The following is a 16,671-nucleotide window of genomic DNA, read 5'->3' on the forward strand; positions in this document are numbered from 1 at the left end:
GAAGATAGTAGGTGTTCAAAAAAATGGCAGCCGTTATTGTTATTCCTATAGTTATTCCAGGGACACATAATTTTTTTTGTTGTTGTTTTTTGAGGAAGATTAGCCCTGAGCTAACTACTGCCAATCCTCTTTTTGCTGAGGAAGACTGGCCCTGAGCTAACATCTGTGCCCATCTTCCTCTACTTTATACATAGGACGCCTACCACAACATGGCTCTTCGCCAAGCGGTGCCATGTCCACACCCGGGATCTGAACCAGCGAACCCTGAGCCGCCGAGAAGCAGAACGTGCAAACTTAACCACTGCCCCACGGGGCTGGCCCCCAGGGACACATAATTTCTTATTGGTGTCTGAGGCTTCCTTTGTGTGCTAAAGCCCTGAACCTTGCTGACAAAAAATGTCCTTGATCAGTAGCTTAGTCCATGTTCTCAAGCATAGAAAGGCAGGAAGGATTCCATTTCACACAATAAATTGTGAAGGGCCTCTGGGAGCAGCTATCTGCTCCAGGTGCCAGTCCAGGAGACTAAAAATGTTCAGCATTGACAGGAGGTTCATTGCTTGTGTTATTTGTGTTTTAACGTAATTTCGACTTGTCTGTTCTGTTCTTCGTCCCTTCCCTGCCCCACACCTTGGATTACAACCATTTATAGAGTCCTTATTCTTGCCTTGCAGTCCTAGAGTGTTATAATGGAAGCCAGTGTAATGCAGTGGAAAGACCACTGGACTGGGTGTCTGGAATGGAAATGTCAGTCCCCTTTCTGCTCCACTTGACTTTGTGAACTTGGGCAAGTCATTGAATTTGTCTCAGCTTCATTTCCTCCTCCAAAAACTGTGAGCTGTAAGATTATCTTTCCATTCCCACATTCTAGGTGGTTAGCCAGCTTTAGGTTTTAGTGATCTGCGAAGATCCACTTTGTGTTAGAATGCGGTGAAGTATGTGAGGTCTGAGATTTCCTTTTAGGCATCAGAATTTTTAGAATGTAGAGCTCAAACAAGAAACACTAATAAACAATTTTTATAAGGTGGTTTTCTGTCTCTGTGGTGTTTGCATTAGCTGATGAGTCTTTCAGATATATTTCTAATCTGCTTTGCTGTCGAGCTACTTTTAATGGATGTTCTGGCCACTGGCAACTAATAATTTTTAATCATAAATGATAAGTAACAGATGCAGTTTGCTTTTTAGTCAGAGATGTCTGTCCACAAAGATGAAATGGACTTAGAACATGCTGTTAGGTGTCAAACAAAAACACAACCATACAGAAAGAGCCAGGATGTTAGCCATACAGCTTATGCTTTCTTGAAGTATAAGCATTCGGTCCAAATGCTCTGTGGTGGTCTTGCATGGAATCATGAACTGTCTTCAATAGGAAATCTTTATACCTATGAAAATGAAGTTATATTGGGTAGCTCTTAACTATTGCTGTTAAATATTTCTAAAGAGAATTAATGGAATACTTTAGCACCCATATCCTTCAGGCCACAAATATGTGTTTTGAAAATAGCTTTAATATTAATAGAGGATGTTTTTGGTTCCTGTAAAAAGTGCAGTGGAGTTTTTTAATGCAATGCATTAGGTTTGAATTCCTTCTCATTTAACAATTTTTTCTATGGTTTTACACTTTCTATGTTATTTTTCTGTTGATATCCGATGCATGACTCACTAATGGATGTATCTAATGAGCAGATTTTCTCTGAGAATTTAGAAAGTATTGGGTGGCTTTGTGCATCCCCTGCTTGTGGAGGTTATTAATTATCAGGATAGATTTAGAAATGTAAACCCGGAAACTATCATCTCCTTGGGCTTCCATCAGTGCACCTGCCTCCTGTGTTGCCTCCCATCTTCTGGTTTGCTGCTTTAGATATAATTAGCTCTGGGAAGCCAAAGCATTAAGATTGTTAATACTGTGTATAAAATAAGTGTAGATAGACCTGAAGGAGGGGCCAGATGTCCTATTCATGAGCAAACTGCCATTATATTTAGTGCACAGGTTTTGTGAGAGGTATTTAATGTCTCTTTCATTGTTATAATCTGAGTCTAATACACTACCTGCCAAGTGCTGGGTGATGGATAATTGTTATCTTAGTAAATGGCACTTTTCCTCATTCCTTGGGTTCTCTGATATATTTTAGAAAGTGCATTTTCTTAGATAATTGTCCACAATGTAATTGAAGTGCTACTTTAATTATTCTATGGTTGATGTGAAAGCTTTTTGAGAAGTGCAAGTTGCTACATAAATTTCAAGCTATTTCTTGGAGGTGAGGCATCTCATGGGTAAGCCAATATTGTTTGATATCATACTTTGTAATTGTGAGGTTTATGAGTGCTTTGGTATAGTAATTATCCACAAATAATTTGTTTAAGATACTAAAGCTCTGCATTGTCATTCATGTCATTCCTCAACCACCTTGCCTAAGTTAAAAATAAAGCACTGTCAGGATAATAAAAGCTGTGGTTGGAAAAATGAATAATAAAACAAACATCTCTTCCTATTGCAAGAATGGTATTAAATCAGAGTTGCTACCTCAAACAGTGGCAAGTACTGTGCAGAAGCTATGGACAGTGAGTTTATTCTCTATGTCCCCTAGAATTGCCCTTTTTCTTTGTTGTAGTCATCTTACTGAATACCACACCTAAAATTCAGGCATCCCACAGGTTGTCTTAAATGTGATGATTTAGATAGGGTGATACGTTCATCTAAACTAATCCAGTTAAGGGTAACTTAATTAAGAGAATAAAACTTGCCAGCACTTTCCTCCTTCTAGAGGCATATTACATTAGAGCAGTACTGTATTTGCACTTTCTGAAAAAACACGGGCAGAAAAAAAGAGGAATCACAGAGTCTGAAATTTGAATGTGACCTGAGAGTTCATCAGTGCTACCCTTCCACATCCAAATAATTTATTTCTAAAACGAAATTTTAACGTCTTACTTAAAGCTGATGTGACTTAAAATACTTAGCAGCTTATTCCAGAGTAACTGAGTTTGTCTCACAGAAAGCATAGTAAGTTGCAAGTGGATAATGTTTTTACATAATGTTGGTCCAGGTAAACAAGTACAGAATTACTATTCCTATGAAACCACTGAAATGTTTTCTGAGAATTGTAACACAGCATGTTGTAGTTTAGAGGCACGTTACATCAGTAATTAAACTTTTAATTCCTTAGTTGTTCTAAAGTTTGTCTTATTTTTGTTACTTGTTGCCTGTTTTCAACTAAGAAATATAAAATGATTAGTGTTGAAAAACATGGGCTTCTTATATGTTTCTTTAGACTATTTATCTCAGATATATATTCTGAATACAATCATCTGTTTTATTTATTGGTAAATTTAAAGGTTATAGTCTTTTTTCTTTATACAACTGCTCAAATTTTTAATATTGTCTTCTGTTTCTGAGTTTGGACAACGGATGTAAGATTTCTCAAACCACAGGTCACATTTTACTTCCATAGGCGTATTTTTTGAAACGGCAAAATCCCTCAGGCCGTGTGATTTTCACAAGTGTGTGTGTTTAAAGTTCATAGTCAAACAACTAAATAAATCATGGAACACATTTTCTCTCCGTGCCTGGGAAATGCAAATTATTACAGGTCAATTGCGGAGAGGTCCTGTCTCCCTCTCGTACATCTTGTTCGCAATTTGTTTTCCATTTATTCCAAGTGTACACAGTTCATTTTTGCATTTGCTTCTTATTTACATGTTTTTCAGTTGTCTGCAAAGTTTGCTTTAACATGAAGAGAAACTATTCCCCCTTGACTGGGCCTTCCTCAAAGTACTGACTGTTTATAAACATGCATGTGTCTAACTGTGCAAGAGCTGCTGTCCTAAACTTCCAGGGTCTGGAGGGGGAAATTATTGCTCACATACCGCCTTGATTACTTGGTCTACTCATATACAAAGGAATATTAACCAACAAAGAGGCAAGATCATAGCTAAGCTAGGAAACAGATCTGTCTTGCGGTGGGTCACACATACTAATGCATACCCTGGAAAAGGATCTTTTCAAACACAGGGCAAGAGCCCAAGCTTGGAGTCACACAGATCTGAAGTCCCACTGTAGTCTACCATGTAGTAGCTCTGTGACCTTAGGTGTGCTTTGTAACTTCTCTGAGCTTCCTTTTCCCCAACTGATAAAATGAGCATGCTAGCCCCACCTCACGGGACTATTGGAGAAACAGGAAGGGAGGAAGGAAGACACTTGGCAAAACACCAGTGGTGTACTATAAACCTGCTCTCGGTTTAAAAAGAAGAAAAAAAAAAGGCCTTATTTGCCTTGGTTTGTAGTGTTGTATAAATACTCCCACCATGGCTGATTTTAAACTGTGAATTATTTAACAACCACCTGGTAAAATTCCTGAATATTTAACAGTCCCCTGGTACCATCCAAGCCCAGCACAATGTTGTTAGTCCTCAATAAATGGTAGTAATTATTTCTTAATAGTTATATTTTGTCTTCCATTGATCTAGGAAAACTTACTATTTGGTAAAAGTTCTGTATAGATGGAGGATGTGAAAGCTAAGGAAAGAATAGTAATTTATAAGGCTTAAAATATTAGTGACTTTAAATAACAAAAAAGAGCTACCTTAATTTTGAAAGTAGGTGAAAAACATAAAAAGAAGAAAACAACATTTTCATAATAAGAAAATATGTTAGTCAAATGTTTTAAAAGTAAGAGTAAGGGTCACTTTGTAAGATGTTCTAGATGAATTAAATTTAATATTAACTTTTTCAGGATTGGTTTGAACTAGCTTGACTTTTCTGGTCTTAGTTTCTTTAATCCACATAAAAAAATCTTAAGTGGAAAACTGTGTATTTTATGCCTAACCATGTAGAGATAAACTGACAGCCATTACTTTAAAACCCAGTGATTTATAAAAAAGCTTTCTTTAATTTTATCCAGTAACTATTTTATATCGTTCAAGACTGATTTCAGATTTTAAAAGTTGGCTGCAATCGTGTATTTTTTTGAAATGTTCCTTTACTGAGTAACCATGGTTATTTGGTTTTTTTGTAATAATAAAAACTTGCGCGGATATTCTGACATGATGGACAAGGGCTGGCACACTTAAACGGAAACTGCTTCAGAACATCTGGACATGTGAAGCCTGCAAAGAGCTTTCATGTAACAGTAAACATTTCAGTTTACCAAGTACAAAATTGTGGGTGATCTAGGAAGAAATCACCAGAATTGAGCATCATTGATTAAATTAGCTTATGCTGAGAGCACCGCTTTTTTTCCATGTGCATTTTCTGTACCATGAGCAGTCAGTGCTGGGACAACATGCCTGGGCAGGTGGGTAAACGTAAGGGTATTTTGGTGAGCAAGAGCTGACTTACTCCCGTGAAACTCCTCTGTCCATACAGCAGGAGGAATCTCTGGTATGTGAGCACTGAAAGGAGCCAAGCGTATTTTCTGTGTTAATCTTGCTCGCAAAGTGACGGAAGTAATTGGCAGTGTAGCCTAACATGATATTGCCTAGAATTCCACTTTTACATACAGAACAGGGCTGTGAGGAAGAACTGGGATGACAGTGTATGTTAAAATCCAAAAACTGTCATCCTGCTGAAGTGAAAGGTACAGGTTTCCCTCACTATCTGAAAGTAGAGTGTTCCTATGAAACCTGTTGAAAAATGAATTGGCATAAAGTGAAGAAGCAATTACCATTAATTTATATGGGAAACATTTTTGAGTGTTCCCAGACTCAAAAAATAACCTACTAAATCATATCATGTAATTCATAAAACCTAAAATAGCACTAACATGCAGTAGAAGCAGGAATGGTATGAGTACAAGCCTATATAAAGTAGAAATAATGTATATACCATATAGATTCACTTAGCAGAATCGGGAAGCCAGCAGGCACACTGGAGGCTAAGAGGTGATGGTGGTGATGCTGGTGGTATGCTGAGTCATCAGAGATTGGGGCGGGAGGAGGCGCAGGAGACTTGAGTGTAGGAGAGCAAGGAAGATGGTCATCTATTAACATCTCATCTCACTATGTCTGAATCCATCAGTTCAGGCAGGTCACTGAGGTCCACACCTTCTTCCATGTCTGCCTGCCTCAATGTTGAAGCTCGAGGTTCATCATCTACTGTGGCCCATGTGGCTGATGTGGAAGGCTTGAAATACGACAGGCTCACTGCAAAACAAATGCTAAATGCTGTTTTTGCTTTTTCTCATAAAAGTGAAAATCCTCTTTGGATTTCTTTCGGTTAGTGAAAACGTGCAAATGTTGGTCTTTCGTAAAAGCAAAGTGGTGTAAAGCAAACTTCCGGATAGTGGGGCAATCCTGTACTCATTGTAGCATGTGGCCCCAAATGCAAGTACCTGTTTCTCTGGGGATGCATGTGTCTCTTTCTAAATGCACATGACTGTGGACATATTTACTGTTTCTAGAAATGGAATGGATGCACGTGAAAATATATTCCACGAAGTAATTAAATGGCATTCTGAGGGTTTGATCAGATTCGGAGAAAGAGAGGGAGAATGTACTTTCTCTTACCTGTGTAAATTAACACGCTTCTCAGTGCGTGAGTTGCCTTTATGATCATCACCATTTTGTATAGGGGAAAAGGTTAAATGGTTAAGCTGATATGCTTTTTTCAGTTTCATATTACATAAGTAAAGTCAAAGGGTGGAAACGATTTTTTTTTTCCATTGACACAAAATGTGATTACTCGCTGTCCTTGTGAAAAGATAGATGATCAGCCTTCCGGATAAGGCTGGCTGGTATGTCTATAGATTAGATGCAAAAAAATGTGAGAAGCATCAATGGGCAGCTCTTTCAACTGTCCATTTCTTGGACTCTTTCCCACAATAACTAATTCATTCATTAGAAGATTTGGCATGTTACAAGCTAATTTGGAATCTTTACCTGGAGTTGATACCCATAAGAAATGAAAATGGTTATATTTCAAGGATCCTAGGGGCAGAATTCCCATAGGCAAGTCAGTGCTGCTGCTGTTTTTTTTTTTTTTTTTCATGCAATTCATTCTGCAAGCAAAAACCAAAACTGAGGACAACTATTTAGAAAATGAAAATATATTTAGGGTATTTTGGCAGATTATATTTTTAAACATATTTCCCTTCTGAGCTGAAGGGTTGGAAACAAGAAAAATCCTATTTTATTAAAATCCTGGATTTAGGGCTTTTCTTTTAGATGAAACTCTGCCTAACAAGAAAATATTAATATTGAGATAGATATGTAGGCTTTGGAACATAATAATTATAATGATACCAATCATTTATTAAGTGTGTATTGTCTACTTGGCACCACATTATCTCATTGATCCTCAGAACAACTCTACAAGTCAGTGATTTTATTATTTTCTCCCTTATGTAGGAAAGGCAACTAAGGGCTAGAAATTTGAAGTAATTTCATCCAAGTTTACTTTACTGTAAGAGATGGAATGGGGATTTCAATGGAGGAAAACTCATGTAGAATTTACATTCTTAACCACTAAATTGTATTTTCCATCAAAATTCATAATTTCATACATGTTGTGTTGGAAAGTGTCAAAGTCGAGTGCAAATTGACCCCTGTTTTCGTGTGGATGGTGGCATGGAATCTCTGAATGATTGAAACCCTTGTTTCTCTGCCCGTAGGCCCCTGGGGAAGGTGTACAGGCGACTGCGGGCCAGGAGGAGTCCAGAGTCGTGCACTGTGGTGTTTCCACTTTGAGGGGTGGACAAGTCACCTGTCTAACTGTGATGAGAACAACAGGCCTCCGAAGGAAAGAAGCTGCTTCCGAGTCTGTGACTGGCACAGCGACCTCTTCCAGTGGGAGGTTTCTGACTGGCACCACTGTATGCTTGTTCCTTCTGCCCTTGGCCAAACCAAACCTCGGACTGCAGAGTGTGTGACGGCTCAGCATGGACTACAGCACCGGACCGTGCACTGTATTCAGAAGTTGAACAGAACCATGGTTGTAAATGAAATCTGTGAACACTTTGCCCCCCAGCCCCCCACAGAACAAGCTTGCCTCATCCCTTGCCCCCGGGATTGTGTTGTATCTGAGTTCTCAGAATGGTCCAAGTGTAGCAAGGGATGTGGGAAGCAATTGCAGCACAGAACTCGCACGGCCATTGCTCCCCCTCTCTACGGAGGTTCGCCATGTCCCAATCTGACTGAGTCAAGAGCCTGTGACACTCCCATTTCCTGTCCTCTTGGAGAAGAGGAATATACTTTTAGCCTTAAAGTTGGACCATGGAGTAAATGTAGACTGCCTCATCTTAAAGAATTTAACCTAAGCGGAAGAACTGTTCTGGATTTTAGCTCTGATTCAAAGGAACGAGTCACCTTTAGACATCAAAGTTACAAGTCACATCACCATTCCAAGCCCTGGGACATAGAGATAGGTTATCAAACCCGGCAGGTTTGGTGCACAAGAAGTGATGGAAAAAATGCGATGTTAAGGTAGGAGGCCTTCAGCGTTTATATCTTTGATTCACCCAAATATTTTACAGGACAATTATATAACGTTTCTTTATGATTTTCTGCAAAGGGAAAATTGTCCTCCGGTTTGGGATTTGGGGTTTTAGAAGTTTCATTTGAGAAGTTTTCAATTTCAGTTGTAAAAATTTCAATGTCTACACCAGGCAATGCTCTGAATTCTAGCATAATTAGCAGTACAACTATGTAGGTAAGTCATATATTTCCAGATTTTATCAAGACATCAACCAGTTGAAAAAATAGGTCTTTTGATAATATAGTAATAAAAGACTGAGCCTTTTATTATAATGATAAAAAAAACCAGTTCCCTCTCAAATTTGAGATGTAAATTATGTAAGTATTTATCATTTTCATAATGCATGTTTTTTAAAGTTATTTTTGTTTACTTTTGTTTTCATGATTAAGAGGATTCTTTTACATCTGAGTTGTAGGTTTTTTACAGCAGTAATAATACGAATAAGTTAATCTAAGAATGCTTTCTTTGGCATTGATTTGATAAAAATATTAACTTGCAAAGCAATAATTAGGATTACAACCCTATAGAGACAATAGACTAAAACTTTTGAAAGCAATAGTTTAGGCTTAAAACTTATTTGTGACTGGGGGCCAGCCCAGTGGCAAAGTGGTTAAGTTTGTATGCTCTGCTTTGGCAGCCCAGGGTTTGCCGGTTCAGATCCTGGGCACAGACCTGCTTACTGCTTATCAAGCCATGCTGAGGCAGCATCCTGCATATAAAATAGAGGAAGATGGGCATGAATGTTAGGTCAGGGCCAATCTTCCTCAGCAAAAAGAGGAGGCTTGGCGGTGGATGTTGGCTCAGGGCTAATCTTCCTAAAAAAAAAAAAAAAAAAGATTTGTAATTGTTTTACTTTTAATTGTTTACTTTAAATTGTATAAAACCTCATAATGTAAGCTCATAGAAATATGTTGAAAGTAGTATTTGTTTAATTTTCCCCCAGAAGATCTTAAATGGAAGTGCTGGTATGTTACAAAGTTTCTTCTAAATTAAGATACCTTCAATAGTACTTAAATTACCAAGCAATAAAACACTCATCTCTAGAATTAATCATTATCATCAGTTAATGTTTTCTTGGGATCTAAGCTGGCTGGGAAAAGCTTAAAAGACTACTTCTGCTATTCAAGAACAAAGTAATGTGATGATGTGATGACTGATTTTTTTTTTATTTGACTTCACAAATGAGCCTATTTTATCTTTGATGCTTCATTTTGATTTATGCCGTATACAACTGGCAAGTCCATTGAAGAGTGATTTTCTGCCTTTCGTGGCCTGCCTCTGTGAAGCCCAAAAGATTAAGCTGATGATTTGGGTGACTATCGTTTGAATGTGTATGGAAGATTCTGTAAAAATATTGTTTCCTTAATATTCCATATTGGATATTACATGGAATGTTTTCACTTTTAGTTTGCTTGTTTTTACCATGTTCAGATTTTTAACTCACAGACCTTATTTTTTAGAGCAGTTTTAGGTTTACAGAGAAACTGAGCAGAAAACACAGAGTTCCAATACCCCTTCTCATCTGTCCCCCTTCACACATACGCGATTTCCTACGTACATCTTGCATTAGTCTAGTACATTTGTTAAAAGGGATGTCAATATTGATATATTACTATAGTGCATAGTTTACGTTAGCATTCACTCTTTGTGTTGTACATTGGGTGGGTTTGGACAAATGTATAATGACTTGTATCCACCATTACTATAGCATACAGAATAGGTTCACTGTCCTAAAAGTCTTCTGTGCTCCACCTATTGACCCCACCCTTCCTCTTCTGAAACCTCTGGCAACCAGTGATCTTTTTACTGTCTCCATAGTTTAGCCTTTTCCAGAATGTTATGTAGTTGGAGCAATACAGTATATAGCCTTTCCTAATTGGCTTATTTCAGTTAGCAATATGCATTTAAAATTCCTCCATGTCTATGCGTGGCTTGATGGCTGAGTTCTTTTTATGACTTAATAGTGTCCCATTGTCTGGATGCACCACAGTTCGTTTATCCATTCACCTACTAAGGACATCTTGATTGCTTCCAAGTTTTGGCAATTATAAGTAAAGCTACTATAAACATTCATGTGCAGATTTTTATGTGTACGTATGTTTTCAACTCATTTGGGTAAATACAAATGGGCACAGTTCCTGGATATTATGGTAAAAGTATGCTTAGTTTTATATGAAATTGCCAGACTGTCTTCCAAAGTGGCTGCATCATTTTTCATTCCCACCAGCAATGAATAAGAGTTCCTATTGCTTCACTTCCTGACCAGCATTTGGTGTCATCAGTGTTGTGGATTTTAGACATTTTATTAGGTGTGTAGTGGTATCTTGTTTTAATTTGCAGTTCCTTGATGGCATATGATGTTCAGCATCTTTTGATATACTTATTTGCCATCTGTGTATCTTCCTTGGTGAGGTATCTCTTCAGATCTTTTGCCTATTTGTTGTCATTTTTTTCCTTGTTGTTGAGTTTTAAGAGTTCTTTGTATATTTTGAATACCAGTCCTTTATCAGGTGTGTGTTTTGAAAATCTTTTCTTCTAGTCTGTGCCCTATATTTCCATTCCCTTAACAGTGTCTTTCACAGAGAAGAAGTTTTTTAAGTTAATGAAGTCTAATTTATCAATATTTCTTTCATGGATCATCCTTTGGTGTTACATCTTAAAAAAAAATCAGCAAATCCAAGGTGAACAAGATTTTTCTCCTATGTTATCTTCCAGGAGTTTTACCGTTTTGCATTCTACATTTAGGTCTGTGATTCATTTGGAGTTAGTTTTTAGGGAAGATATAAAGTCTGTGCTTGGATTCATTTTTTTAAATGTGCCTGCCCAGTTATTCTAGCAGCATTTGTGAAAAAGACTATCCTTTCTCCGTTGAGTTACCTCTGCTCCTTTGTCAAAGATCAGTTGACTCTATTTGTGTGGATCTATTTCTGGGCTCTCTATCTTGATTCCATTATCTGTTTATCTATGCTTTGCCAATTACACAGTCTTAAATACTGAACCTTTATATTAAGTCTTGAAGTTGGCTAGTGTTAGTCATCTGAATTTGTTCTTTTTTAATGTTGTGTTGTCTGTTCTGGGTTGTTTGTCTTTCCATATAAACTTTAGAATCAGTTTGTTGATATCTACAAAACAATTTTCCAGGATTGTTTTTGGGATTGCTTGTAATGTATCGATCATTTGGGAAGAACTAAAGTCTATATAATATTGAGTCTTCCTATCTTTGAACACGGGATATCTGTCCATTTATGTAAATCTTCTTAGATTTCTTTCAGCAGAATTTTATACTTTTTCTCACATAGATCTTGTGCATATTTTGTTCAATTGACACGTATTTCATATATTTTTGATGCTAATATAAATGTATTGTGTTTTTAATTTCAAATTCCAGTTTTTCATTGCTGGTATAGCAGAAAGCAACCAACTTTTGTATATTAACCTTTTATCCTGCAACCTTGTTATAATTGCTTGTTAGTTCCAGAAGGTTTTTACTGTTCTTGTTCTTGCTGTTAATTCTTTGGGATTATCTATGTAGAACAAGCATATCATTTACAAACAAAGACAGTTTTATTTCTTCCTTTCCAATCTGTACACCTTTTATTTCCTTTTCTTGTCTCATTGAATTATCTAGAACTTCCAGTATGATATCAAATAGGAGTGGTGACAAGGGACATCCTTGCCTTTTTCCTGATCTTAGCAGGAAAACATCTGGTTTCTTACCATTAAGTATGACATTAACTGTAGTTTTTTTGTGGATGTTCGTTATCAAGTTGAAGTCCCACTCTGTTCCTAATTGCTGAGAATTTTTATTGTGCATAGGTGCTGGTTTTTGTCACGTGCTTTTCCTGCATGTTTAGACATGATTATTTGATTTTTCTTCTTAGTCTGTTGATACAATAGATTGCATTAATTGATTTTTGAATGTTGAACCAGCTTTGCATACCTGGAATAAATTACACTTGATTATGGTGTATTATTCTTTTTATATGTTGCTGGATATTATTTACTAATATTTTCTTGAGAATTTTTGCATACATGTTCATGAGAGCTGTTGGTCTTAGCTTTCCTTTCTTGTAATGTCTTTGTCTGGTTTTGGTATCAGGGTAATACTGGCCTCACAGAATGAATTGGGAAGTATTTCCTCTCCTTTGATTTTCTGAAATAGATTGTAGAAAATTGGCATATTATTTTCCTTGAATGTTTGGTAGAATTCAACAGTAGACCCATTTGGGCCTGGTGCTTTCTCTTTTCACAAGTTATTAATTGTTGATTCAATTTCTTTAACAGATATATACCTATTCAGATTATAGGTTTCTCCTTGTGTCAGTTTTAGCTGATTGTGTCTTTTAAGGAATTGGTACTTTTATCTAAGTTAACAAATATGTGGGCTTAGATGTGTTCTTAATATTACTTTATTATGCTTTTAATGTGTATGGGATCATTATTGATAATCCCTTTCGCTACTGATATTAGTACTTTGTGTCTTCTCATTTTTTTTCTTAGTTAATCTGTCTAAAGGTTTATCAATTTTATCAAACTTTTTAAAGAAACAGCTTTTGGTTTCGGTTATTTTCTCTATTGATTTTCTGTTTCCGATTTTGTTGATTTCAACTCTAATTTTTATTATTTTTGTTATGCTTACTTTGGCTTTAATATGCTTTTCTTTTTCTAGTTTCCTAAGGTAGAGGCTTAGGTTATTGATTTTAGATATTTCTATTTTTCTAATATGTGAATTCAATTCTATAATTTTCCCTGTAAGCATTGATTTCACTGCATCCCACAAATTTTAATAAGTTGTATTTTCATTTTGATTTAATTCAAAATATTGTTTATTTCTCTTGAGATTTTGTCTTTGGCCCATGCTTTATTTAGAAGTGTGCTGTTTGATTTCCAAGTATTTGGGGATTCTCCAGCCATCATTCTGTTATTGATTTTTAGTTTAATTCTGTTGTGTCCTGAGAGCATACTGTGTATGATTTCTGTTCTTTTAGATTTCTTAAGGTGTGTTTTATGCCCAGAAATGTGCCCTGTCTTGGTGAATGTTCTGTGTAAGCTTGAGAAGAATGTGTATTCTGCTATTGTGGGATGAAATATTCTATAAATGTCTGTTACATCCAGTTGATTGATGATGCTGTTCAGTTCAACTAAATCCTTACTGATTTTCTGCCTGCTGAATCTGTCCATTACTGATAGAGGGGTGTTGAAGTCTCCAACTATAATACTGGATTCATCTATTCTTTGCAGTTCTATCAGTTTTTATCTCACATATGTTGATGCTCTGTTGTTAGGTGCATACAGATCAAGGATTGCTATGCCTTCTTGGAGAACTGACCCTTTATTGTTATGCAGTGCTTTGCTTTATCTGTGATAATTTTCCTTGCTCTGAAATCTGCTTTGCCTGGAAGTAATGTAGTTACTCCAGCTTTCTTTCGATTACTGTTAGCATGGTATATCTTTGTCTATCCCTTTACTTTTTATTCTATCTTTATCTTTATATTTAAAGTGAGTTTCTTGTAGATAACATATAGTTGAATCTTATTTACCCTCTCTGACAGTCTCAGTCCTTTAATTGGTATAGTTATATCATTGACATTTAAAATGATTATTTATGTAGTTGGATTAATATCTACCACATTTAGTATTGTTTTCCATTCATTGCTCTTGTTCTTTGTTTCACTTTTTGACTTCTGTTGTTTTTCCATCTCTCTAGTTTTAATTGAACATTTTCTGGTATGCCATTTTGTTTCCTCTTTTAGCATATCAGTGGTTTCAGTGGTTACCCTAGACTTTGCAATGTAAATTTCCAACTAATCCAAGTCCACTCTCAAATAAGACTATACTACTTCACACCTAGTGCAAGTACTTTCTAAGAGTATTCACAATCTCTTTATCCCGTCCCTTATTATATTGTTGTCATTAATTTCACTTACTTATAACCTATGATCACTGAATACACTGTTGTTATAATTTTGAACAAATTATTATCTATTAGATCAATTAAGAATAAGAAAAATAAAATATTTTATTTTACCTTCATTTATTCCTTCTCCAAAAATTCAAAGAAGAATTATACTTTTGGAGATCCAAGTTTCTGATCTATATCATTTTCTTCTCTCTGAAGAACTTCTTTTAACATTTCTTTCAAGGCAGGTCTACTGCTAACAAATTCCCTCAATGTTTGTTTGCAAAAGTCTTTGTTTCTCCACTTTTGAAAGCTAATCACTGGATGTAGAATTTAGATTGGTGGAATTTTTTTTTTAACAATCCACTCTTTTTGCTCGAATGGTTTCTGAAAAGAAATCTGATGTAATTCTTATTTTTGCTCCTCTATAGGTAAGGTGTTTCTCCACACCCACTTCTTGTCCATAGCTTCTTTTCAAGATTTTCTCTTTGTCATTGATTTTATACAGTTTAAATATCATATGCCCAAGTGTATTTTTACTTTTTTATTTATTTATCCTGTGTTTGATGTTCCCTGAGCTTCTTGGATCTGTGGTTTGGTTGTCTGTCATTAATTTTGGAAAATTCTTACTCATAATTACTTCAAACATTTCCTCTGTTCCTTTTTCTTTTTCTCTTCTTTCTGGTATTCCCATTACATGGATGTTACACCATTTGTGGTTGTCCTATAGTTCTTGGATATTCTGTTATGTCTTTCTCATTTCCTTTGTTTCTCTACGTTTGTAAGTTTTTATTAACATTTTTTCAAGCTCGGAAATTCTTTCTTTGCCTCTGTCGGTCTATTGATGAGTCCTCAAAGGTCATTCTTCATTTCTGTTTCAGTGTTTATTTCTATTATTTCCTTTTGATTCTTTCAGAGATTTCCATCTCTCTGCTCATAGTATTCATCTTTGGTTCCATATTCTCTATTGAGCATTCTAGCGTGTTAATCACAGTTGTTTCAAATTCCCATGTGACAATGCCAAAATTTTTGCTGTATCTAAGTCTGAATTTGTTGCTTGCTCTGTCTTTTCAAACTGTGTATTTTGTCTTTTAGTATGCCTTGTATTCTTTTGTTTAAAGCTAGACATGATGTACTAGGTAAAAGGAACTGATATAAATAGGCTTTTAGTTTAAGGTATTATATTTATCTTGATAAGAGTTAGGCTGTGTTTGCTGTAGGTATAGGTATAAAAGGCTAAAATTTTCCCTGGTGTCCTTATTTTTTTTTTTTTTTAATTTTTTCTCTGCCTTCACTATTGTCATTGGGTTTCCTTAGAGAATTCTTCCTAAATAAGCTCTGGTACATGAAGTTCTTTCGGTTGTAGTCCCCTGTTATTATGCAGGGGTCTTATTGCTGATATGCTAAGTTTTCAGGAGAAGGAAAGCATTTTATTATCCTATGATTAGGACTCAATCTTTTATTGAACTTGTGCCCCTGGGATATGCCCTTCACAAATGCTTCTCAGTCCTTCTTCCCCACTGAGGTAATACAGGAAGGTTAGAGGGGGCTGGAATTGGGTAAGCTAGGTTTTGGTAAAATCCTAATTGGTTTAAGCTTTGGTAAAGTAGTTTCCTTTGAGGGCAGTCCTTTTTAAGAAGAATTCTTTGGGTATATTTCAAAATGGCTGCTTTTCCCATCCTCCTGTTGGAAGCATAAGATTTTTCTCTTCACTGTGAGAACCAGTAGGAGTTCTGGGGGTGGAACTCATGAAAATGTGGGATCTCTACTAGGACAGGGCCCCTTGGAGTTTTTAATTAAAACGCTTGTCTAGGGGCTGGCCTGGTGGTGTAGTGGTTAAATTCATATGCCCTGCTTCAGTGTCCCAGGGTTTGCAGGTTAGGATCCTGGACAGGGACCTACACTGCTCATCAAGCCATGCTGTGGGGGCATCTCACATAGAAGAACTAGAAGGACTTACACCTAGGAGATACAACTATGTACTGGGACTTTGGGGAGGAAAACATAAGAGGAAGATCGGCAACAGATGTTAGCTCAGGCCCAATCCTAAAAAAAAAAAAGAGAAAAAACAGCTTGTCTACACTGAACCACCAGTAATTGATCAACCACAGTTTAAGTTTTCCTACCCTGGTACTGGATCCAGTGGCAGTTTCTGCTCCTGGGGTCTCCTGCAGTAATTTGTATCCACCTGTCTCTCCAATTTTGGGGGCCGCCATTTTCCCTGTGAGTACAATTCTCTGATGGCCCTAAGAAAACTTGTTGTTTTTCAGTTTGCTCAGACATTTTCTTGTTGTGAGAACTGCAA

The 16,671-nt window shown here is 36.4% G+C and overlaps 1 protein-coding gene across 1 annotated transcript in view; it reads left to right on the top strand.

Annotated features, from left to right (window-relative positions):
- THSD7B (thrombospondin type 1 domain containing 7B) overlaps positions 1-16,671 on the top strand; it is a 675,055-nt gene that overhangs the window by 150,840 nt on the left and 507,544 nt on the right. The window contains exon 2 of the mRNA XM_046659574.1: positions 7,605-8,415. Within this exon, the coding sequence (XP_046515530.1) occupies positions 7,605-8,415 (811 nt within the window). The remainder of the gene's footprint in view (positions 1-7,604; positions 8,416-16,671) is intronic.

The sequence above is a fragment of the Equus quagga genome, chromosome 4 (genome assembly GCF_021613505.1).
Source record: "Equus quagga isolate Etosha38 chromosome 4, UCLA_HA_Equagga_1.0, whole genome shotgun sequence".
Lineage (NCBI taxonomy): Eukaryota > Metazoa > Chordata > Mammalia > Perissodactyla > Equidae > Equus > Equus quagga.